This window comes from Mugil cephalus, chromosome 9 (assembly GCF_022458985.1).
Source record: "Mugil cephalus isolate CIBA_MC_2020 chromosome 9, CIBA_Mcephalus_1.1, whole genome shotgun sequence".
Classification (NCBI taxonomy): domain Eukaryota; kingdom Metazoa; phylum Chordata; class Actinopteri; order Mugiliformes; family Mugilidae; genus Mugil; species Mugil cephalus.
Window position 1 is genome coordinate 13575538 of NC_061778.1, and position 25634 is coordinate 13601171.

Here is a 25634-nt window from a genome sequence, read left to right on the forward strand (position 1 = left end):
GACACACTTGACACGCGGACGCGCAGAGTGCACACATGTGCGATGACACGACTGTACACAGGATGTTACAGGACACGGTAACACTTGCGTATGACACACACAGATAACTATGATTATGTCAGACAGCTGTCATCGCCCTGTCTCTCTGATCCACACCCACAGTGCACTTGGCTTCTCCCTCTTCCGCCCTCTCCCATCCTCGGTTGCATATCCTTGACTTTTGAGAAATGGTAAATAAACGAACCTTCAATCCTGCTGAGGTCCTGCTGGATATTTGAACTTTGCTCTGTTTTGTTATTCAGTTTGCAGCTACATTGCTAAGTTTCAAGGGGTGTAGCTGGTGCATCACGTCAGGTACAGCGCAGACTGTAACGTTACAGGATTTCGCATTGTTTCTTTATCTCAGGGTTAACTTCCTTTCTTTGTCATCCACCCTCCTAGAAAACAATGCCTCTGAGGAGACAGAGACTAAACTCTTCCTTTAAATCAGAAAAAAATAATGTTTCAATATAATTATTTGAATGTATTATTTCTGTACTGACCACCAGCAGCCTAAATATGCATTAAGAGGAACTTTTTACAGGCCAGTAAAGTCAGCGTCAGCCTTCAGCCTTCAGATTAATGAGACTTAACACATCAGTCCACTTGCACACATTATGATGGGAGTGCGTAGGCCGTAATTACATTATGTGACATCAGGAAATCAGTTTCTTGTCGCCAGGTCTTCCGTGAGCAAGGTTTTTTCTAATTATGTAAGATAGCACCTCCGCTTCCCTCGGTAGTTCACACCACAGGGCGGACGGATGAGAATGATTAAAGTGTGGAACCAGAGATTCCATTTGCCATGCAGTCAGACAAGCAGACAGATTGGCCGTGGTACAGTTCTCAGCCATGCCGCTCCGAGTGTATTAAACAGCTATTAGACAAGCATGACACACTGTATTTTCATCAGCTGACATACACAAGTGCATGGGCGTTTTGCGCACGGGCAGGTACGTGCGCGCGCACGTTCATGCACTCGCGAATAAATCGTGAATGTCTGACTGAAAAGGCCGTGATAGCTGTCTAGATTCTGCGCTAATTAACGTCAAAGCGAATATCAAACAAATGAAAAATGCTGTTTGTAGAATGCTGAAAACACCCAATTAGTTGAGTGTTTGATTTACAACTGTTATTTACATGGATTAAAAAGAGAAAATTGCAAAAAGGAACAAGGCCACTCTAATGACAGCCCTGAAATGAATAGGGAGATTCTAATAGTAGGGGTAAATAGACTTTCAGTATAATGCGTGTTTTGTGGGCCTGTGTTCCCTGATAAAAGTGATGGTTGACCTTTTAGACAAAAAGTAAGAGACTGTGAATGTGATGTCCAATCCGCAGACGTCACCTTGACACTACTTGCATGTCATTGCCGCAAAGAAAATTGAAAATGGAACTTTCATTTGGCTCAGCCTCCTCAGTTCCTTTGGCCTCTCGCTTTGAAAAAAAAAGAAATGTACGAAGCCATTAAATTGAAAGGCAGCTGAATGCAGGTGCACAGATAAGGCAGCCCTTCACATTTTCCATTTGTGAGATCAGTGACCTTTGCAATTACTGTTCTCTGCTTCTTATATCAATTGAGGGCTCTTCATTTGAGTAATACATATTATTCACGATAATTCATATCAAGCTGCAACATGTGATATAATTGACTTGTTTCTTCAGGTAGCCTTTGCTGGCCTGTCATTCCAACAGGTGACATCCAATCTGGGCCAACCTTTTGATAAAGTTCAGACTTTTTACCTTGAGTATAATGAGAAGTATAACAGTTTGTAGCGCTACATTTTAGGAACGGTGTTGCTGCTGTAGCAGGCTATTAAATGTGATCAGAATCAGATATAAGTCAATAATGCCACATGTGGTAGCTTGATATGAATTAGATAACATATATTATTATCTTTACACTAGACACTTAGTCACCTGGCAAGAAATGGGCCGAACAAATTCAGATGTTGTCCAGACTTTTGCCTGGTAGATCCAGGTTTAGCTGTGCTAACTACAAGCTCTGCTCTGCTAACGGCCTTCCCGATTGGTACAGCCAAAAACACTGCAATAATTCACTATATTCCACAAACTACTTAAGTCTGTGCGCTTTGTTTGCCTTCCCGAGTGCCTCCAACATGGTGCCTTCCTGATTGTTCATCCTCTATATGGTTCAGTCGATGTTTTCCAAAGAATTCTCTTGCAATTCATTCATGAGCCAGAGAAACAAAATTGGTATATTGTACAAAAAGGAAAGAGAGAAAGAAAGGATAATGGTTGGAATTATATCAGCTGTTGTATTATTTGGTGTATTTTGAAAGGCATCCAAGTGCACAACCCAGCGCTTAGTGGCTTCTTATTTGCTATTAAGCCCAGTACAAACCTGCAGCAGGTACATGGAGATGTTTGTGTGCATTGGCATGTTTTCAGGAAAAACAATCAGCTAATCAGCCAGCTACAACAAAACAAGCGGAGCCCTAATGAAGTTGCTAAAGTAGAAGTGGTTGCCAGAATGCCGGGAAAGGAGCATTTGCAACAAATATAATACATAAAGGACTCATCAATGACTTCATTCAGAAACTGGTGGAGCGAGAGTGGAGCTGAGGCAGGGTGGTGACACCTTAGCAGGTGGCTAGCAGCCCGCGAGGACACCTGCCTGTCACTCAGTGTGGCCACGTTCTTAATATTGTATAATTTCAAGCCTTGATATAATTTGTGAGTTAGATAAAAAATAGCTCCCACATAGGTAGATAAAGCTTTAAGCATCCTCATTCCTGCTGTAAAGTTGGGTATTTTAACATGAATGTCATATGGGAATTGACCTGCATCTATAAATGACTCAGAAATAGCTGCAGTATGTTATTTGTTCTGTTAAATTTCATCTGATGCCAAAATATAGCAAAAGCAGTGGCAGTCCTACACTGTCACTGCTTTTCACACTTTTCGCACAGATCTTGCAAAGTGTGAAAACTGAGTGTATTGAATTATTTTTTTTTTACCATATTTGATTCATTTCATATTTCATATATATGAAATGAACAAAAGTCTGAGTTTTGAATGAATCACATCCTCAGCCTTACGCATGGCTACATATTCTCAGTGCAGCCCGTGAGTTGACATTATAGATTAATGATTTATTTTACCAGTGGAAACCTCAATAGAAACAGGTCATTCACCATAAAACCAAGTTTAACCTCTTGACCATATCAGCCACTAAGAATTACTTTGTGTCAGTACGTATAACAAGTTGTCAATAGCAATCCATCATATTTGCTTCTGCAAAAACAATAACTTGTGCTCCTTTCTCCAGGGTCGACCTTTCTTTGCTTTCTTTGTCCAGTATTGGATATAATTTTTTTTCAAATCCAGTGTCAGAGTCGTGCTTTCAGCACTAGACACTTTAACTAGTACTCTGCAAAACGGCAGACAACACTGATCCCTCTGAAACAACAGCAGCAGAGAGTGAGATAACAGCTCTTTGTCATTGGAGAGATTATATGATCATTTGTTCTTTGGCCTTTTTATTTAGTTAACTGAGCACAAAGTCTCTGTGGGGGATTTTTGGCCTGGAGTTGCTGAGTTTGGAGTTTATTGTGCCCCATCAAAGATCTGCCGGGTCAGTCATATAGTTTTGGGAGGCTTTATGCAAGGGACAGTAAAGTAAAAATAAATAAATAAAAAACAGCGATGTAGATCTCAGTGCCATTAATAAAGTCTACTTGCAAAGAAATGGCTGCCATCAGTAAAGTGAGGTCACTGCTGTCATGTTTGGTTGAAACATTCTCCATAATGAAATACTATTAGCTTGTTATATATTTATTTTTTGATTATTTTTGTCCTCTGACTGGGCTGCCGCTCAAACCCCATAGTGCAGTTTAATCACTTGATCAAGACGCCACAAAGATGTGAACCTGTGACCCTTTGGGCCTCAAAGCTGCTTTTTTAGCCACTACTCCACAGCTCCCCCAGACTCACACTCTTACATGTGGCCATGCCAGGCTATGAACAATATACATACTCACTCAAAAAATCATGTTTTGTAGTAACCAGGAATAACTGGCACGCACTGTAGAGTATATGCTGGTGAATTCTGGGTTTATGCTTATTAAAGCTCCAGAAACTGCCTATCCCAGGACAAAATAGAAATCTACTTTATTGTTACTGACTTCATTTCTAAAGAAAGTACACATCTGGGCATGTTCACAGTGAAATCTCGAAATACTTTAGTGAAAGGGGGCGCCTGGAAAGCCAGCCATCTACCAGCCAGCTGCTGGCTAGCTTGGGGCTGTAATTCTGAGTGGCTTTATCTGTATGTTCATTCCTCACCCTGAATTGATTCTGAGGAGAGTAGCGGTCCCACAAGGCAAGAATAACACTGCGCATTTACTGCATGTGCAGTAAATGCGCAGTGTTATCCCGTACGAACAAAGGTTATGCTCTGTTGTATTTCCAGTTCTAATGAATCTGTGTTGAATTGCTTTACAGTATCTCTGTTTCACTTATTTGATCAAAGGCCAAGTCCCTCTGAACTCGCCCTCCCCATCAGGTAACAGGCTCTCCCCCAGGCGAAGCCCACAAGTTGGCGAGCTCATTACCATTAATTACCTCTTACAGTAGCTGAAGAGATAGTTCATTTGATCTGCATTTATCATTTGGCCTGAATGGAAAGAGAGATGCAGCCATTGAGTTAACAGAAGAGCAAGCAGATCCTTCAATAGGATAATGAGGTTTTTACCCTTGACCGCAGTGTTCAAGAGACACTACAAGCCTCTATGTGCTGACATAAAAAAAAAGAGGCCGATAGAAGAATAGAACTTGTAAATCATACATTCATGTTGGATTATTTCCACATGTAAATGCAGGATTCAAGCTGACATGCACTTTAATGGAACACGTGTGCACATTTGTGTGCGCAGTATGTTTATGTATGTGTAATATGATCCTGTCTTTCCTTTGTTTCACACAAAGGTGAAGGTTATTGTGAGTAGAGTATGGTGTCGTTTGCGTATAATGATTTGCCAGCGTGTTATTCTTGTTGACATTCCAAGGGTGTTGCAGTAAAAATCAGCCAGAGCTCGACTCAAGTGAAGGATGAGAAATCCTGAAAGACCTCATCAGGTTACGTTGCAGCGGTCTCACAGGAATACTCGTGTCCTTACCTGCTTTTAGCTGAGCTGCTCCTCCACTAAAACGCAGCCTGTTACGTTGTGTTTTAGTGGATCCAGGCCCAGCTCGAGCTCTCGCTTTGTGAAAAAGCGGCCTTGCTTCTGTGCCTGCCGTCATATATTGACCACTCTGAAATGTCAACCCCTGTGAGGCCGAGGCTGAGTCAGAATTAAAAGTTTAGCTCAGACTTTCACTTACTTCTGTGGATAGATCTATTTAATGTGAATTATGCTCAGTTCAGTCTAGTTATTTTAATACACTGCATCAATAACAATACACAGTTTTTCAAGACACTCAGCCAAAAAAAATGTCCTTTGTGTATTAAGACATTTTATGTGTAAGCAATGGAGGAAACAAGGTGATATTTTTTCTTTTACTTGACAAGAATTGTGGCATGCTCGCATAAATTTATTAAAGGTATTTAGGAATAGGAGGATGACTAAGGCTTCTGCTCACAAGGAAGGTTTTCAAGTATTTATTTATTTTTTCATTACGAGGCATTTTTAAATGTCTGTAAATGTCAAAATTCAGTGGAACTTACTAAATATCACAGCACTCCTTTCACAATGTGTTCTGTTTTCACAATAAAGTGTTTTTCTTTGCTAATGAATTAGTTATGAAGTGAGTTTCCCTGAAGCTATATCCACTTATCCACCCGGTCAGCGTTTGACAGTTTCCTACAACGTCGCTTGTACTGTGTCTACTGTGTTTCCTTTTTGTTTTTTTGTTTTTACCCATTTTGTGTGTTTCCTGCCAAACATCAATTCACATGTAAGTGGATGGAATGAATGAATCCTCAAAGTTTGCCACTCCTGACAGATTTGTATCTCAAACTGGGGGAATTTACAGCTCTCAAGCTGCTAAAATCTTCATTATGTTCATTAGCTACAGCGTACAAGAAACACGGCAAGACAAGTTGCTTGCTATCAGTAGCCATTTATTTTTTACCGTGTTATTTCACATCACCTGTACCTGTCCCTCAGTTGCTTGCTAATCATATGCAATCCCATATAACATAAGGTAGCTATTAGCATATAGCATTCAATGAAGCCCTTTAGAATGAGCCAAAATCAAAACAATAAGCTGAAAGACTATTAAATGCATCCATGGAGTGGAGGAAGACTGTCCTATAGATCTCTCCCTTTTGGTTGTGTGTCATCCTTTAATTATTTTTGTTTGTGTTGAAAAGGGAAACCAGTGGCACCCTACCACTGATGCTAGCTTGTGTATGTTGTCATAGCCTAGCTAAGCCAGATTTATGCTGTCTGACATTCATATGACTCATGTTTCAACCAATACCGAAGAGAAAACCCCTCTGCTTATGACTAAAGCTTTACAACAAAGGCCTTAATTGTTAACTGTTCACCAGTTTGTCCTCAACATCTTTTATAACAGACAGAATAGCTTCTCCATCTGCGGCCATTTTGCTACGAGCGAAATCAACTCAGAGACGAGGGCACTACTGCTACAATTCTGACAACTGCATAAATCCCTCTCAGATCATTTTATTGGCCGACATATCTTCACCGAACATAATGAATTTTGATTGGATCAACTCCAGAGATTCCCTCTCTAAAATGTCTTGGCTGGGGAAACTTCGGGCCGGTTTCCAAGCTAATCTCACCACTGAATCATAGCAGGACACAGGGCAATCAAAGTGTCTCATCTTGATTATCAATCATCTTATAGATAAACGAAGTTGAAATTAAAGGGGAAAAATAATATTTAAACGCGCTGCTGTGTCTCCATCATAGGTTTTTCCTCACGATATTGAGTGTTGTTTGTCAGAAAAGGAGAAGCAGAGAAGTACAGACAGCTGAATGAATGAATATTGACACAACTGTGTTTTGTGTTTGAGCTTTCATAAAAATTAAGCCTTACATTTCTCAAATCTGCACTCTTTGAGGGAAATGAAATCTGTAGTGGAAAAGGAGCTCCAGAATGATTGGACTGAATTTTTTATTATTTTTTTTTCTTACAAAATAGAGGCATGAGCAGTTTGCCGTACTTGAAACTCTGAGATCGTTCTACACTTATCGCATCATACTCTCAACTCAAGTTCACCGCTTATGGTCGAGAAACATCCCTCGCCTCCTGCACATGAAATTTTAATTGAATGTTTGCCTTTGATGTTATTACGGCATTCAAATAATATAGCTGTGATCATATTAAGCTGTTGTCAGCTGTACATGATCAAGAGGGAGTCTGTTAAGTGACTGAAGAAATGAATATGTCCTTTGTCCGTAATGTTTCCGTCAGACGGAGATTAGAGCAACCTCAGATGAACTGTTGCTCTCTGCTCCTTAGCAAAGCATTTTAATTGGCTGTGGAGATTGGCCTGCTGTGTCTCGGCCCCTTGATGATATCAGATGAGTGGATGCGTCTCATCTTTGTAAGTCGCAGTAGTTCTTGTTTATTCAGCCGTGTGATCAGCAGGGAAAAGGTCACTTCAAACATGCTCGTATGCACCTCTGCACATTTAATGCTGATATGATTAAGCTTGAAGTTAAAACGCTGTGTTTTTCTTTAATGCGCCACACTACATTTACCTTTCTGCCACATTATACCTAATTGTATTATTTTGTGCCTTATTAATTTCACAGTTTTCCAGACTGGTTACTTTTATCTGTGGCCTCATCTTGGGCTGTAAATGTAATCTATTTAACTTGAGAACCTTTGTGCTAGCCCACTGTAATTACACTAATTACAAAGCCTGCTTTCAGACGTCTGCTCACTTCATTGTGTTTTCCTTCCCTCCCTGGGCATGGACCTGTTGAAGTGCAAGGACAAATAATTTGTTCCCGCAGCCTGCTCATGCAGTTGTGTCGACACACGATTAAGTGTTTTTTCAATTTTTTTTTAAACGAATATGTTTCCGTAATGACAACACTGCTTAGTGATCATTTACATATTACTGGCTTCTTGCAACTCGTTGAAGTACTGATTGTATCATTGAAAGTGATAATGAAAAAAAATACTTTTGACAGTTTGACATCCACAATGTTAAAGGTCACAGAATAAATTCACAGTGTTATTCTAATGGAAAAAAAAAATATCCAAGCACTAATACAAATACATGTGCATTAGTTATTATGAGCTGGGGAATGATTAAAATCCTTTTTAATAACAGAGCTCTACAGCCTTATTGTGGTATGATTGCATTATTTTTTCTGCATAAAAATGAGAAGAGTGCATTATCTACACCAGCCCCTTTGTAATTGACTCAGCTAAACTATATGCTTCCTGTAATAATGTTGCATTACTACAAATATTGCACACAGAACACACATAAATTATTTCTGGGTATAACATGTCTCGTCGTTTGTGGTTATCTGATTTATCTTTGTAGCGCTCTTCTTACATGGGATATTTCCTTTGAAAAAAAGTTTAAATTCAATGTTTTTACCTTTACGAAATTGCAAAAAATGTTTTGTGTTTTAAATTTTATGCCGCAGTGAACAAGAAATTATATATATATATTTTTTTTTTTTTGTACAATACCTTAATATAAGTGAAACATGTTAGAGCTTTCAAGGTTTAAACAGTAAAGTAATGTTTACATTAAATAGCACTATGCTTTTTATGACAAATGCATATTCTTCACACTAAAAGCTGCTCCCAGTGTACGGATTTATTAAGTACTACGCTGTTCCATTGTAGGTGCGCTAGATTAATGGAGAGCAGTGTTCGTAAAATGTCACGCACGTATTGGTCCTAATAAATCCATGCACCTTGGGAGCAGCTTTCAGTGGACTGAACTTTTTATTGTGGAGGGGAAAAAATAAGTTCTCAGCCTGAATGATCACGGCTGCACAGGCTCTCACTCTTGTGGAAAAACGTCCACAGTCCGCAGTGTGGGTAAATATGTCTCTACTTTTTCTTTTCTCACACCTCACAACCCATCTTTTCTTTTTCCTCTCCCTTCCCCTCAGCTGCCATCCTTGACGACCCTATGGAGTGCAGCAGAGGAGAGCGCTTGGCCATCACACTGGCCAAAGACAGCATCAACAGGAGCAGTAATCGCTCCACCACGAGCAAGCTGGAGGTGGACATCTTTGAACTGCTGAGAGACAGCGAATACGAAATGGGGGAAACAAGTAAGTAACACTGGAAAATATAACAATCATCAGTCAAGAAAGGCCAGTGTACGTTTAGGCCAATGTATATTTGGACGCTATATACTGGTGTTCACATCCTGATTGGAGAGGAGGTCTGGGAAATACAACTGTTTTCATACATCCCCTTTGTAAAGAGCTCATAAGTAACCGGACAAGTAAACATAAATAAAATGTAGGTACAAAGTCCAGCATACAACATCTTTAATCCAAAGGGAAGCAGGAGGTCATACACAATTGGCTGGCAAACGAACTGGCAATGAGTAGGCAAAAATCCAAAAAGACGAAGAACAAGACCAGGCATACACTTCAGGCAAATAGGAGTAATACTGGGACGCAAAGGCACAAAGTACTAAGACAGTCTGTCAAGGAGAACACAGTGGGGCAGGCTGAAATACACAGACGCAGGTGAGACACATAAGTAATCAACTAAGGCGAGAGAAAGAGGGGAAGTAAAACTGACAAAGACACTGGGATGACAAGGCTTTCAAAATAACACAAGAAGCACACAAGAAAACACAAGTAACAGACAGCTAGGCCCCTCTTGTAGCTGTCTTCAGTTGTTTTTTGTGGTTCTTTTGCCTTTAGCTTTGTGAAATACAAATATAGAATATTTCACTACTTTACCTTTTAAAAAGCTCATTTCAGTGTTTTGGATCAGTGTCCGTCTCAACGGTAGGGCGCCGTCCAATCAGCTTTAAAATCATTATGTCATTAGGCTGAATTCGAGAACATTTATCTCTGTCTACTTCAGAATTCACCCGGCTGCTTCTGTGTTTTGTCACATCATCAATAACTCCAGTGAATCAGTGTCATTGGAAGCCATTCATGCTCGTGGATGACACTGTCTCCGCTGCTTCAGATCATCGTCCGTTCCAGACTTTCTCCATACTTCCTGCTTCCTGTGACTCTGCAACGGATCGATCTTAATTTGATCTTTCAAAAGGAGAAGGTTTTTAGAGTTTGTTTTTTTTTTTTTTTTGGCAAAATCAAATCTGGTCTTTCTGTTGTTTAATTATGAATGGTTTGCCCCGTGTGGTGAACTTTCTGTATTCTCTCTAGGGAAGGATTGTTAATGGACACGGCATATCTACCCTGTATAGAGCAGCTGGATATTGTTCTTTATCGGAGAAAGAAACGTCTGTGAAGGTTCTCAGTCATCCAGGTCAAAGGCGTTTGAAGAAACACATCTGGACTTTCTTGAGAATTTCTTGAAGAGGTTTAACCACTCATCCCAGTAGCTTCTCGAGTTCTGAGAGACTGGTGGGAAGTCGAGGTTTAAATAGGAAAACTTGCTTGACTTGTTTCTGTAATAACCAGAAACTGGTGCCAGTAATTTCCATTAACAGCTGGGTACTTACCTGTCGTTAAGGAGGGGGACTGTGTGCCTAAGCTACTTACCCTACGAATGGTGCTCTAACGAAGCCATTGTCAGTGGGAGCCTCCGGTCTCAAGGTGTGAGGCTGAACAAGCTACTCAGATGAGCTGCGTCTTCAAGAAATTCTACAAGTCCAGTTCCCTTTCTTCAAACACCTTTTGGACATGGGAAGAAACCTGATTTGGATTTTATATTCCTGTAATCCCCTCTGACGCATTTGATTTTCAATTGACACACTTGGAAACAACCAGCTTTTGAGTCTCTGAAAACAGGGATAACTGTATAAAAATGATGGTTGAAACAATGGTTTTGTCAAATAGAAGCAAACTAATTATTCAATGTGGTCAACAGACTGGTATTGATCAGTACTACTGTATGCTGTATTATTGACAACATTATGTATGCCACAAAGTCTAAAGCAAAGCATAATTTTATGTGAAAAGGATGTAATCAGTGTCAAAATAGTGATGACATTCAACATAAAGGCTGCTGAACCATTCTAAATGGGCCAGTATCAGATTATCTAGTCATTTGCAGCAATGACAGTGACTCTATTAACGTGAGCTGTTATCAGTTGTATCAACACTTTTACTTAACAGATACCCAGAGCATCAGCATGCCATGTGGTCACCTGCTGCCTCACAACTCTGTGTTTAAAAGGCTGATTTTAAAATTCTAACGATAACGCTTTGAGGTCAGTATAGTACGGCAGGCGTCTGCAGAAAGTCACAAAAATAAACAGCTATGATAAGAAGCGGGGATTGATTTTAAATAAGATTATTCACACTTTTATGAACTCTAGAGTTTCACTAGTGTCGCTCAATCCATGGAAACGCCGCTTCACTTACCACAACCACTTTCTCTGCCTGGTTAAAGACAAACCCTTCATAACCCTGCAGTGTATTTCTGAGCTCTCAGTGTGTACGTGGAAAATAACTTTTGTTGCCTTGTGCGAGCCGGACTGTGTGTGTCTTGTGCAAATGTTTTGTGTGCCTCAAGTGTGAGTACATAATTAGAGCCTGGTATTGGATTAAGTACGGCTCAGTGGCCGTGGTTAAATGGAAATATCACAGAGGGAGCGCTACCTGCGAAGAAAAGTCCCACCTCCACCTTTCAAGCACCCGCTACAGCATTTAAATAGCTGCCTCGTTGGGCCGGCGTCTGCTTTTAAAGGCAGCAAGCACCACAGGACAGGACTCTTGTTCACGAAGTGCAATTCTCAGATACATATTGGGTTTGATTTAATGCCGCCGTGTGCACGCTTGAAGGGAATATGTTTATCCCAACTGTCTGACAGTCTTATATTGTTTCTGGTACTATCTTTTCTTCCTTTTACCAGTGAATCTCCCCCTTCATGTTGTAACTAGCAAACTCATTACATTATATTAATGGCATTAATCATTTCTCATTACAGAGTTGTAATCATTTTAGGTTTCCACCAGCTTGTATTGATCAGTGGAAATCAATTTTAGGCCTGACTCTAATGGGCTTCAGCTGACCTTGTGACCTAGTTTGACCACAGTGGGCAGCACAGAGCTATACTGACAATTTATGGAACTAGTGTGTACCTGTATAATGTGTATCGACGAGGACACTGGTTCCCAGCAGGTAAAGAAATAAACTGTGGTATTGGAAGTAGAGCTTTCACGCTGACCTTATTCACACAGACACAGTCCAGAATGTAGAAGTCGTCATAGTTACACATCTTTAAAGGGCCTGAAGCTTTTAAAGGGAAGGTATTCATGGTTAGTTAGTTAGACTTTATTACTGGAAACACGTGCTTTCTTCTGTGTGGCCACCACTTTACTGTACACATGGACAGACGACGCCACCTCAGTCTGAATCATAGGTCTTCAACAGGGGGTCTGTGACCCCTAGGGGGTCCGCAGAGGTACTGCAGGTAGGGTAGGGTCGCAACATCGTTGGTTGATTAGACATTTTCATGTATTTTTCAATTTCCCCGTACAATTTTCTTCCACAAATTTAAATTTATTTAAATACTCATTAACCTGAATCCAACATATTTTAGTAAAGGGACAAATGTAGGAAGGAGACGTTATCTTTCAGTCAGCACTTCACTCATTCACCGATACAGGAGCTGTCTCAACAACGCACAGTTTCACACGGAGCGCCACACTGGACCTGTCAATCTAAGCCTACCACACCCGCCCCCATCGCTGCTGAGCCAATCACAAGGCCGCATATCACAGGCTGACTCTGTCAGGTTCCCCGCAATTGGCCGAGAGCCTCTTCAGTCCCAATGTGAAATCCCAGAGGCACGCTGCAATATTAGCAGAAGAGAAGCTAACAGTGCAGCCAAAACTTGAATCTGTCAATTATTGCTTTAACTGTCAATTATTTATACATACACCAGTTAGGCATGTTTATGTCAGGCATGTTTACAGCAGTTGCACTGCCACCCTACTGTTGCGCATGTGTTAAATAAAATAAATAAATGAATAAAATATTTGAACATTTGTATATTTGAAGAGCTTAATATTGAATGCAAAATTCTAATGATGTATATTTATCAATAGCACAAGGCTGACCACATATAATAGGTAGGGGGTCCCTACTTAATCTCTTCATCAATTTGGGGGCCTTCATCTGAAAAAACCTTCTAAATTTTAACTCTCAAGTCATCCCACTGTTCAGTTAGCGTGGTGTAGTCAGACTCAGTTCTTATCAGAATATAAGTCTTCTTTCATTGTGGAGTTGCACAAGAAAAAAAGAAATCTTCATGCAACTGAATTCTTCTACAATCAGTCAGAGACATTTTGTTCGGAACAAACTGAACTCCACGGTGCCCATGACCTGTGTGAGTATGTCACTGTTACTTTTTGATCGGCCGAGCGGATCTTTGCTGGAGCCAAACCAACTCCCAACACAGTTAGTCCCGATCAACTTCCCCCCAAAAAATGTTTGTGGGTCGGGTAAGTTCAGTCTGACTTCCAGACTATTATTTAATTTCAAATTGTGTAAGAAGCCACACACACACACACACACACACACACACACACACACACACACACACACACACAGTATTTACTGTGCAGAGACGGAGCAAATGAAAGTGTCACCGGAGTTAGGATTCACGCTGGCTTGCAGTTAAATGACTCAGTTTGATAATTCAGTGAAGCCATGCAGACAGGTGCAAAAGTGTGTGTGTGTGTGTGTGTGTGTGCAATACAGTGTAAACGTGTGCATACATGTGCACCTAGTTGTTTGTGTAAGGTGCCACTGTATTCATGTCTTACAGGCCCCATGGGTGACTGGGAGATTACTTATTAATCATTCGATTCACTGCCTCGGGATTCACAGCACAGGCCTGGAAACGGTTCCCCTCTGCCTCTGTCGCACACGTGGCTGGTTAATGCTCTATGCTCGCCCCACTAGCCCAACAAATTACCATCACACACACACACACGCTGGTGCGCACATGCTAACAGCGGAACAGTACATGGAGTCTGTGCATGCGTCTGCCTCACACTATTCACCGCAGTGTCAATTACGAGGCAGCAATTATAAATTCACGACACGCGACTGAAGAGTAAAAACCTCATTCAACTGAACTGTTTCTGTCTAACGATAAATTTTCAACCCCAGAGATATACCCCATAACTCGTCCTTGTAAATGTAGAATTTGGAAAACAACTTGAGAATCGTCTGTCACTTTTGGGAATATTATTGCATTCATGTGCAAATGTTCATATACCAGATTTTCTGTTTCAAGCCTCCAGATATTTCTGTTCATCACTATTTCTTCTTCTGTCCCTCTGTCGCTCAGATGTGATGATATCTCATATTTATATCAGTTTCTCCCACAAGCTAAATTCCCACGGGCGGTAAGCTCTTAGGATTTTCTTCTTTGTCGATCCGTCTGGGCACGCTTAACACGGAGTAATGTGTTTGTCCTTGTGCACGTTTCACTAACAGACGTAGTTTCGAGTTCCCCCGAGACAGTAAAACGCTGGTTCAGGCCGCGGTCTGTTAAGAGGCCGGGGTAGTCAGCATGTGCATCCATTAACATCTGGCTGAAGTGGGCCTTTTTTTTTTTAAATGGCTTTCTTAACACTAACTGTCTTACTTTTTTTTTTTTCCTCCCCTCTTTATGTGCCTCTCCGCCTCCTACCTGTTTTCTCTTAGTGTGCCAGATCATGTCTAAAGGGGTGGTGGCAGTCCTGGGTCCGTCTGCCAGTCCAGCTTCCAACTCCATCATCAGCAATATATGTGGAGAGAAGGAGGTGAGTTTGTGCACCCAGCTGGCCCGTAGCCGGGGGCCCACGTTCGGCAGAATGCTCACAGTGTGAGCGCAAAAGAAAGCGTTTGGAACAATGATGCTCATTAGGGGCTGTGTGATTTCTGTGGGAGCCTGAACAGGAGTGAAGTTGTTTGTGAAAATGATGAAATATTTCACCAGTGTCGTAACTCCCTCTCAAATCAAAAGCAACCCTGGACATTTAACCTCCTCTGGTCCCCCCATCATTAGGAGCTGGTTGGCCCACTGAGGTTTTCGTTCTGAATAGCCACCTAATGCCAGATGAAATCAGGATATCAGCCAGATGATGGCATAATATTGGTGTATTCTCCAATCTGAATAGGGAAGATAAACATGTTTTCCACAATTTGAAAATGAATGAGTGGATTTGGCTTCAGAGCTCGACTGCATCCAAACAGATCTCAGCTGGATGCTAATTGGCTTGTCTGAACTCTGACATGGTGTGTTTCGCTGTCTGATGTCGGGAGACAGAGCGACTTTGATTTACAAAACCATAAACAAGATCAAAATCAATTAAAACCATGTTTAAATTCACAGATTTTTTTATTTTTTTTTTGCTGCCACGCTTTGTTGAAATCTGCTAAATTAAACACATGTTGTTTTACGCTATTTATAGAACAGTCATGTTTATTATTAAACCGACACGTCAATGTTAATTACATCTTTGCTGTCTGTTGTATAATAAGATTTTACATGTCAGTTGTCTATCACGTTCATCATTCATTCAGCTTTCAGCGGCGTGTTCTGCCGCGCTCCTCGTCATAATTACATTCGGTCGACAGAGAAGCGGCTGCATTTAACTCCGGGCATTTTATCAGAATGAATACTAAAAGACGTCCCATAACCACGTCCCATAGTCTATAAAGTCCTCTGGTGCAGTACGGCCCGTCTTTCTAATGAGACATCAGTCTGTTATAGCGGGAGACAGGCCGGGAGACCCCGCTGCTTAAAAATCTCTGGTGGCACTGACTGGTGGGGCTGCCTGCTTTGAAACACCGACTGCGATAATACCACCGTATGAATATTAAAGAGCCTATTAGGAGAAAATTCACTCTTTTGAGTTGCTAACTGATAAATAGAGTGTAGTCATAAAATACTCTGAGGAGCTGATGCTTACTCAAAAGATTCACAGTTTCCACACTCTAGCACAAAGTCGCAAAACACACTCTTTGTATTGCACATGCAAATGAGTTGGGCAGTCATTTGCATTTACAGAACACTTTGAACTGGAGCCAGTTGTGCGTGTTTGTCAAAGAAAGTGATGGGATTATAAGATCTGCTGTTGTCATATTAAACTAATCTGTTCCTTGTGTAAGACTTCCTGAAGCACTAATCAGGCCCTGGACAGTGCTGATACCAGCGCTTTAGTCTGCCGTAGTATTTGGGTTAACACCAAATAACTTAGTCCTACAACGGTGTCAGGGAACTACATGCAGCGTCTTCATAGAAAAAATCAGTCCTAGGCTTGTGATGTGCCAACTGGTTGTCCATCTTCATCCGCTCTCAGCTTCACTGTATTATTTAGCAAAGTTTATCGTGATAGCGGTGTTTACCACAGCCCCGGGGTTGTTTATCAGTCCCCCTTTTTTTTTTTTTATCAGAGCCACATAAAGTGTCGAGAATTTAGACCTGAATTGATGGCAACACATTCCACGAACCCAGTGTTTAAGATTATACAACTTCAGGAAGCTTTTTACTGGCGGAGGAAGGCTTCACGTGAAAGCAGCAATAGTGCAGTATATAAATACACCATTACAGGTGCATTGAAAAGGTCACTAAAGTAAAATTATGTAAATTTTATTAGCAGACTGACCTTAAAGAGCCCATACATCTCCGTAATGCATAACATTGCCCCCTGTGATTGATATACTGTTAAACGTTGTAATATATTCTTGAATTATTGCAGAAACATCTAAGCAGCGTTTTACTGCCACAGTTGGTCAAAGTAGAGATGGTTTCACATCCTGCAGGCTAGAGTAGTGGAGTAGATAGTTAAGACGTAACCTGACCTCTCCATTATGCTGTATTACCCTCAGCTCCTCACCTTTTCTTTTTGCATTATCGTGCATTGCGCAGCGTTGTGCGTCACAGGAAGCACACAGAGCCTCCAACTGCTACAAGGTGTTTGACTTCACACGGAGCTCATCTTAGCTGGTTCTGAGAAACGAAACCGTAAAATGGTTTGAAGTACTTATTCTCATGATTTAGTGAGAAATGCGCAGTTTGATGCGACGTGACATGTTTCCCACCTCACGCGAACATCAAAAGGAAACTGGAGTTCAAAAGATAGTTTTGTAGGGTGGTGCGCTTCTTCTTTTACCACATGATAAGAGCGAAATGAGACAAATCCATCAGTCATATGTGGTTTGTTTATCAGATGTCTCCACTCGTTTGTTCAGTAGATCTAAGATCTCACTCATAAGCAGAGATACACTGGTGTTGCCTCCAGATAAAAATACCAAAGGGATGCATAGTCGTCATGAAAGTGGACAACAGCTTTCTGCACCCGGGGGAAAGGACTTTTCTCTCGCTCGTCTGCTCTGTTACATAAAATCATTAGGAACTATTTCAAAGCTATCTCTCGAATAATGGAATAGCACTCGCCCTCTGGTTTTTGGATGTTTTTTGATTTAAGTTATCAAATCAAAGACTGTTGCACAGCTCAAAAGCATCGAATGAAAAACATCACATGGATAAGGATCAGTAATTGAAAGTCTTAAAAGATACATCTTGAAATCACTCCTTCAAAAGTATACTCTGGCCCCGATCTTTGAGTCTTTGTGTCAAGAGGCAAGATCATGAAACTATTCTCATAAAAATCACGTTTTTTGCAGAAAGTTGGCGCCGGTTTGCTTGTTTTTTCCCTGAATATTTACAGTAACAACAAAATAAAGCAGAATCACGTTTAACTCAAGGGCCCCCTCCAGAATATTATGAAGAGGTGAGAGCGTGCAGATTTGTATTCCAACCAAAACACAACACCAGCAGATTTCAGTGATTAGATCCTCCATCTCTGGCTTAAGGTGTCTAAATCAGCATGTGTGTGTCTGTGTGTTCTCAGGTCACCTTGCGCTTCTCATTTCTGTTATGGGAATTCCTCACAATTGGCCTTCATTAGCATGCCCTTATATAATATATATATATATGTATATCATATAAGATACCTGACATTGTGGTAGCATCACAATACATTCCACAAAGACTGTGATATTAAGATACAGGAGCTGCTGCAAATTGTTAACACAGGGAAGATAAAAAAAAGAAGAAGAAGAATAAGTCGCAGGCTGCAGACAAAATATGGCATTTAAAGAATAAAGCCAAATTATGCCATTGCTACCAGTTACACAAAGTCAAAGTCATCCTTGATGAGATGAGTAGCGCAAATCTTGAACGGCTATAAGTCATCCGGCGGCACAACGGAATAAACAGCTATCCTTCGGGAAATACTTTAAACCTTTATCCTGTGCTTGGCAGTCTGCAGCGCATCTCTGCTGAAGGACTGCTCGGGAGGAGAGGAGTAAATAAGCAGCAGGAGAACACACACACACACACGCGAGCGGAGTGCTATGTAATGTGATCAGAATCTCTTTTTTTTTGTGAACAAAACAGAAATGCAGTTTTGCGACAGAGTGACCACAGATGTTCTGACTCGATTAAAATGAATAACCGCGTCGCCAAGCGTGCGTGATGTCCCTGCAGCGTGTGCCAGGGTATGTTAATATATAGTATATTTGTCACGCTAACCCCGCCTGCGGATCATCGTCCTGTTTCTAAAAGGTAAAAGCAGGTCACGCTGAACTGTACCAGCACGAGGCACGGACGTGTACGGCTGGTGTTGTGCGTGCGTACCTGACTGCGAGCGCCTAATCCCTCACTGCGAGGGTGAAGCCACAGATGCTGGCGCGCTAACGGCTGGTTGCCTGGGACACCGACAGCAATATTGTGGCTGACAGACCCCACTACATGATCAGCGCATCATCTGCTGGTCGCTATCAATAACTCGGCGGGTTCCGCTGCTGCTGCAGAGAGCTGCTCCCACCGAGACGACAGAGGAGGAGTGGGACTGAGCCTGAAACCTGAACTTCCCGTTGATAGGGACTAATGGGGAAAACAGCTACAGAGAAAGTAGAAGGTGTTGACTGTGTGCAGGCTGGTTGTTTGTTTCCATAATAACAAGCGAAGCTCGGGGTCAGGATTTCAAGGAAGGGCAGATTAATATCCACTAATGAGAAACATTAACCGGGGCTTTGGATGAGGGGCTCCTGCTGCTTCCCAGGTGCTTATCTACTGGCTGCTGCAGCAACCAGCTGGAGTATGCAGTGCAGCTTTTGTCATCTGTTTTCATGTGAATCTCAAGGATAGGAAATCAGATTCCTGTGCGCACATTATAAGTTGTGACGCAGATGTAAAGGAATAGATTCAAGGATGTTTCTTTCCCCTTTCAGATTATGACAAGGCGCAATTTAGAATCCCCGTCTCTGACTGACATTAGTTATCGGGAACTTTCAGACTAAATGTCCACGATTCAATACTCAATACTTCAAATTCATCCTATTTCTATCCCTTGCGTCCTTTCCTCTACCACAGAGAATGAAATGTGCAGTAACCCAGTGTCTGCTTAAGTGGAAAAAATGTATTCCTCTAAGATCCAAACGTGTGTCAGAACTAGTCATGAATATTGATGTTACTCCTGATGTCCAGGGGTTACTTTAGGTTTGCAACGCCATCTGCAGAGGTTACACAACTGCGTGTCGGTAGGGTGGTGCTCAGGCTGGATTTCCAGGTGAACCAGAGGTCTGCTGGGCAAACAAAGAGCGCGCTGGAGTGAGGATAGGGGTCAGCGCTAAGCCGTGGGAATAGGCAATAATAAGAGATTTACGCATTTGGAGACACGCTGGAAAATTCAAATGTGCTTTTATGCAACCACCCAGAGAAAATCTTGCAATTTAAATGTCACTTATGTGCAGATGCTCGAGTACTAGATTAGCTGTGCTTTTAAGGTGTCTTTATCGCTCCCTGACTCATATTCTGCCTTCTTCCTCTTGCTGTATCACAGGGTGAGTTGTCGTGCTGAAGCGAAACTCTAAAACTCATTTAGTTCATTTTCTAGATAGTTTGAGTCAAGTATAATCCTTAATATTACTTCATTAGCAGGCATATTAACTCCAAAGGTCAAACTGGAGTATTTATTGAACCAGAGCAACAGACAAAACTAAACTGCTCTTGAATAGTTATTGAACAAACTTTAAAACCTGTCCTCCAGCATTACAAGAGTATGATTTTCCAGCTCCAGTGTCATAATTGTGGGGGATTCATGGGAAGCTCTCATGAATCTGTTCACCCATCTGCCCAGGTGCAGTGCAGTGTTTGTTTTCACTGTGTGTGTGTGTGTGTAAAGCGGTCCAAATTAATTCAAAAGGGTGAGTTGTTCAGCAGTGCAACGCTACACATGCTGTGGAACCGCCTCGAGTCACATGATAAGCCAGCTAGCCAGACCAGCAAATCCTCTCTGGCCGAGAGACTTTTTACATGGCGGCTCACTTTAGACTGCCTCTCTTCCAGATGTTGCACAACAGTTGGTCATAGCGAAGCCTGCACACCACGTCCTTCTGTTTGTTTATTTCTGCCATTTCTGTTCCAGTTTCTGCTCGCCTTTCCTCTCACACAGGTGCAAACCGGAGTCATCCATCTGTCATACCTGCTCTGTGATACTGTTTGTGATTTGTTGTTATTGTGACAACCGTTAAATCGAGCTCATTTGCACCGGTATCAATAATTTGAGAGTGTTCTGGATGGTTTCCAGAATTTGTTGGAGGGTTTACATATTTTGACTGGGCTTGCGATTCACCGGGAGGAAATAGAATGGGGGCGTGTGAGATACGAGGCTTAGCATGTCGCCGCCGAGACCAGACTTCAAATAAGCAGATGAAAACGGAAGGATGGATTATTATCTAGTTTTCATGTTAATACGAACTGCTACGGTGAAACAAAACACTGCATCTGTATATTCTGATGGAAATAAAACAATAAATGACTGTCAGTGCATAAATCCTCTGACTTTAGCTTAGCTGATAGCGTCATTAGTTTCATTCGTGCACTGTTACACATTATTGCGTGAGATTTTTTTTTATCATTTATTTTTTATCAAAAACTATTTCAGTGATGGTGTTGCAGTCTCCAATAATGTGTTTAAAATAACCAAAACTGTGAATCAAGCAGCTCGTTCTGTTAATGAACTGTCTTAACAAGTTGTTAATGTAACCGAATCTTTAATTCAGGGGCGATTTATTATCATTTTTATTTTTGTTGTTGAGCACGGCCTTTGTTCGCTCAGACGTCATCATATGCCACCGGTTCTGCTGCTACTGCTGCTTGACACATCACCCAGCCTGTAGCATCAGACGAAGCAAGGCTGGTACAGTATGTCCCCACATCAAATTCCATTATCGTCTAATCACATTCATCACAAAGTTGGAGGGACAAGATTTGGATAGTTGGTACATCTTTATGCGGGAGTTGAGGATTGATCGAGACCTTTCGAACTCTAGCAAGATAGTTTTGTTGCCTGATCGTTGTCATTTGTATGCAGAAAAGGCCAGACTATTTTTATCCCATACATCAATTTTTATCTCATAAATCAGTGGAAGACAAACATGACGGTCTCTAAAACCTCTGGCCTTTGCTGTGTCGTGTTACGCTAGGCTCCTTTTTATTTTTCTCCCACATCCGCAGATTTAACCAATTTTCACCTCCCTGCCATTGTCCCGCCTTTAATGTCTGTTATTACTGCCCCTACACAAGCCTCAGCTCTGTCCACTCTCTTGTGCTTATTATCACCTCTTTCTTTCTTTCTTTCTTTCTTTTCTTCTCCTGTCTCCTCCTGTCCCTTATTTTTTTTTTCATTTCACCTCTTCCACCTGTCATTATGCTTCCACCCAAGTCTTTCTCTGGCATAGATGAAACCACTCTAATAGAAGGGTGCAGTAGTTTTCTGAAACCAACTTCCCTTCTCTGTCTTTCTGCCTCTGCTTAATCACCCTCTGTCAGTCTCACAATGAATCTCTATGTTTGGGTGTGTAGTGGCATTAGTTCTGCTGAGTTGGGCTTGTTCTGCTTGAGGGAGTGGGTGTCACCTTATGGCGCCGCTCATTGCTGGTACTTGGCTTTAAAACCACAAAGTTTTTCCAGCTAGCAGTGACAAATGACAGATTTTTAGCCCCGACACTGGATCTAATCTAATTAAACATTTCTGATCTGCATTTTCTTCAATAAAGTATGCCCAGATGGAAGAGGAGCCACTCCATGTCTGGATTGGAAAATCTAAGCTGCAGCTTGGATTTTTCTGGCATTGTAGGAGAAGTAAACTGCACGTTGAATTTTAATAGGATTCCTTCATTTCATAGATACTCACAGCTTAGTATTCATACAGATTCCTCACTCAGAGAAATCAAAATGCAGCTATGTGTAATGCAAATTTGCTATTAGTTGCTGCTTGAAAAACAGTATTACTATTCACTTGGGCTGTTTTTATTCTCTCCACTTGGCACTTGTTAACTTCATTGGATACTTAAAATATTAGGATCTAATAAAAGAAGCTATCCAACCTTCCTTCCAACGCCATGCCAAAAGAAATCATACAAAGACTACTTTTTTTTTTTTTTAGTTGGGCTAGATTGGGCCCGTCTGCCTGTGACTTGGAAAGTTTTAGGAATTAAATATTAGCCTCAGAAGTGAAAGTAAAAAAAGGTTTAATGGCAGGTGCTCAGCTGAAGAAGTCTCGGAAGCGGAGCTGCATCATCCCTCGCACATTTATTTCCCTTTATGGACTTTTTTTTTTAAAGAGCTTTTCTGTTTGCCTCAAACAAACTTCTGGTGCCACTCATTTATAGCCAATTTGGCACATATGTGAAAAGTTAATATTAGTAAAATGTAGGTTGTAGTTGTTAGCATTGTTTCCAAAAAACTGTAAGCCCACATTTTATTTTTCAATTTAATATACAATTTTTTATTGTATATTGTACATTTATAAAATTTTATGGTCCATAGCAGCAAAATGATTTTACAAGTGATGTCTCAATTTTTGTCAAACCAAGTACTAGTATTCATATTTAAGTACTCACAATATAAGTGGCATGACTCATACATACACTTAAACAGGGTTCGAGTACAGATGCAGTAGATATACTCCCACTTCTCATTTAATTCAATGTGAAGGTATGTCCAAACGTTTGACTGGTAATGTAGTTTTTTTGTATCTCTTTAAACCCAGTCAGAGCGGCCAAGTCTTTTCCAGAAGTGAGCAGTGAGGACCTCATAATCGGCCCAAAATAATCCCAGAGCCTGCATCTGTTCCATTAGACACTGTAGCAGTATGCTACATTATTCAGTAGCTGGATGTAGTAGGTGCTGTTCCAGGGGGTTGGCATGTTTTGCTGCAGTCTTTTTCTATTGTGGTTAAGCAGCGGCTGTATGTCTTCCAAGCAGACTTAGGCTTGCTTTCCACCGTGTAAAACACTTCTGTAAGCCCAAAGACCATTGCATACCTTCTTCCTCTTCTTTTGGGTTTATTGGAAAAAACATTTTGGAGGTTTATTCGTGTCCATAATTCCACTGCCTACCTGCGTTGCTCCCATTGGTTACACATTGTAACCCCAGGTTCTGTGAGGATAGGCATAGTATGTTGGGTGCGGGTTTAAGTTTTACAAGGATCTGTACATCAACACTCTATGCATCTCCCTAGTTTTTACCTTCAAGTGTGTGGAGTTATTTCACATTATGAAATGCATAATGCATGCTTGAGTTACAAGAGTATAGTGGTTGTACACATATCTGTAAAAAGAAGGTCAATTTTAAGCAGGCCGTACAAGATTCCTGTTTAGTCTGCTTGCAAATTACACACATTTGCTTTTCCTGTGTCTACTTAATCATAATTACAAAAGCACAGCTGTCTCCTGCACCTCCGCTGTCCCTGTTCCCCCAACACAATTGATCTGTTTTGTCAAGGCAACACCAGCACGACTTGCATGTGCATTTCCAGATCCACCGTCTTGTCAGGAAGCAGTCTTTTGATTTGATCACTGAGATGAAAGCGAGGAAACTGGAGTGACTCCCAGGTGAGCAGCGAGCGAAATAGATTTCAATTTTGCTGATTGTTGTCGTCAAGAGTATGACGAGGGGCTCCATTCCATATTACAATGTCACTTTGTTTCATCTTAGTCAGCTGTGTCGAGTAGCTGTGTTTTTTTTTCTTGTGTAGACGGAGACTTTTCCCAAACCAGCTGATATTGCTCAGCTTTCTGCCAGCTGCTCACCGAATTAATGCGCTGCCATTCTCACTCTGTGAACCGAAACTCATCAAGAACATTCAAGTCTCTTGTCTCTCCATCAACATGTTTGTGTACCACTTAAAAACCAGGTTTTTCTAAGAATGTGTTGGCCAACTGCTTACTGGTTTTGTTGTGTAAAGTAGATCTATGCTTTGTTGGGAAGTGTAAGTCAGACATTTGGCCATATTCCCAGAACTGGATTTATCCCAGTGTTAGATTGGAAAACAATTCCAATCAAAGCTCCTTGTGGAAAATGTGCAGTGCCCTTGAAATGGATTCAGCAACAGCAAAACATTTTCCTATCCTTGATAAACACTGATGGATTTGTTGTAGGCATATGCAGTCATTCATTGGTAAAAACATTACTTCATTTCATCATCAAGATTTGAGACACCTCCACAACATTTTCCTTCCTTTCAGCTGGAAGCCAAACAGGGAGTTTAAAAGTATTTGACTTACGTTTTCCCCACAAAGAGATTTGTTCTAAAACAGAGCAGTGGATTGAGTAACAGCGTCTCTGGAGGAAAGGAACTTTTTTCTCTCTCAACTGGATGATCAATGAGATAGAGATCTCTTGGTCAATGTTCTACCCTCGTAAAAGGCACCATGGGATCCTCAGCTTTACTTCATCTTTATCGCTGGACTGCTTCTGCTCTGACCACTGGGACATGCTGTGGGCTCATTACTACCACAAATAGAGATCTGGCTGCATGAGCTGAGGGCTGCGCTGGCGGTCAGTGATGGAGATTGTTGGGAAGGCAGCATCGACACTCTGCCTCGCTTATCTCTGGTGTCTCATCTCTGCACACTCTCCCACGAGATCTTTATTTCCTTTTCTGAATGCCAACAGCTGGTCTCCCAAATCGCCTTATAAACCTTTTGGTTCAAAAGGGGATCAGGTAGCTATAATAGACTACCACCTGGCCTCCTCCTCCATCTCTAGCTACCCTGCTACACCATCCCTGCCAACTTGATGTTCCAGCCTTGGCATCACACTTGCTGACTGATGGACAATGTCTTCAACAGCATCTGTTCTCTAATACTCAGTGGCCAACATAATTCCCTGGCTTGTGATGAGCTATATTCAGCCAGGCTTTAGACTGTGGTATGCCATTGGCTGGTTTGCTACGACGGATGATCTCCAAACTGATAAGCTCTGTCCATTTCCTGATGGTAAGCAAACTTCTTTCTCTAGAGAACAGTTCCCAACGTTCCCTTTCAGCAAATCTGGTTTTCTGCTCAATGAAACTGAATGGCTGCTGTCCACCTGGCTGAAGCACCGAGTATTTTCAAGAAGTTAAGTCCTGTGCCAAGCATGTGTTGCTAAATGATGGCCAGGTCAGCATGTA

General features: G+C 41.4%; 1 protein-coding gene across 2 annotated transcripts in view; it reads left to right on the forward strand.

Annotated features, from left to right (window-relative positions):
• The window catches only part of grik4 (glutamate receptor, ionotropic, kainate 4), a 280111-nt gene that overhangs the window by 156820 nt on the left and 97657 nt on the right, over positions 1-25634 (forward strand). For both annotated transcript variants that reach the window (XM_047594954.1, XM_047594955.1), the window contains 2 exons: positions 9120-9284; positions 14827-14924. In XM_047594954.1, coding sequence (XP_047450910.1) covers positions 9120-9284; positions 14827-14924 — 263 coding nt within the window. The remainder of the gene's footprint in view (positions 1-9119; positions 9285-14826; positions 14925-25634) is intronic.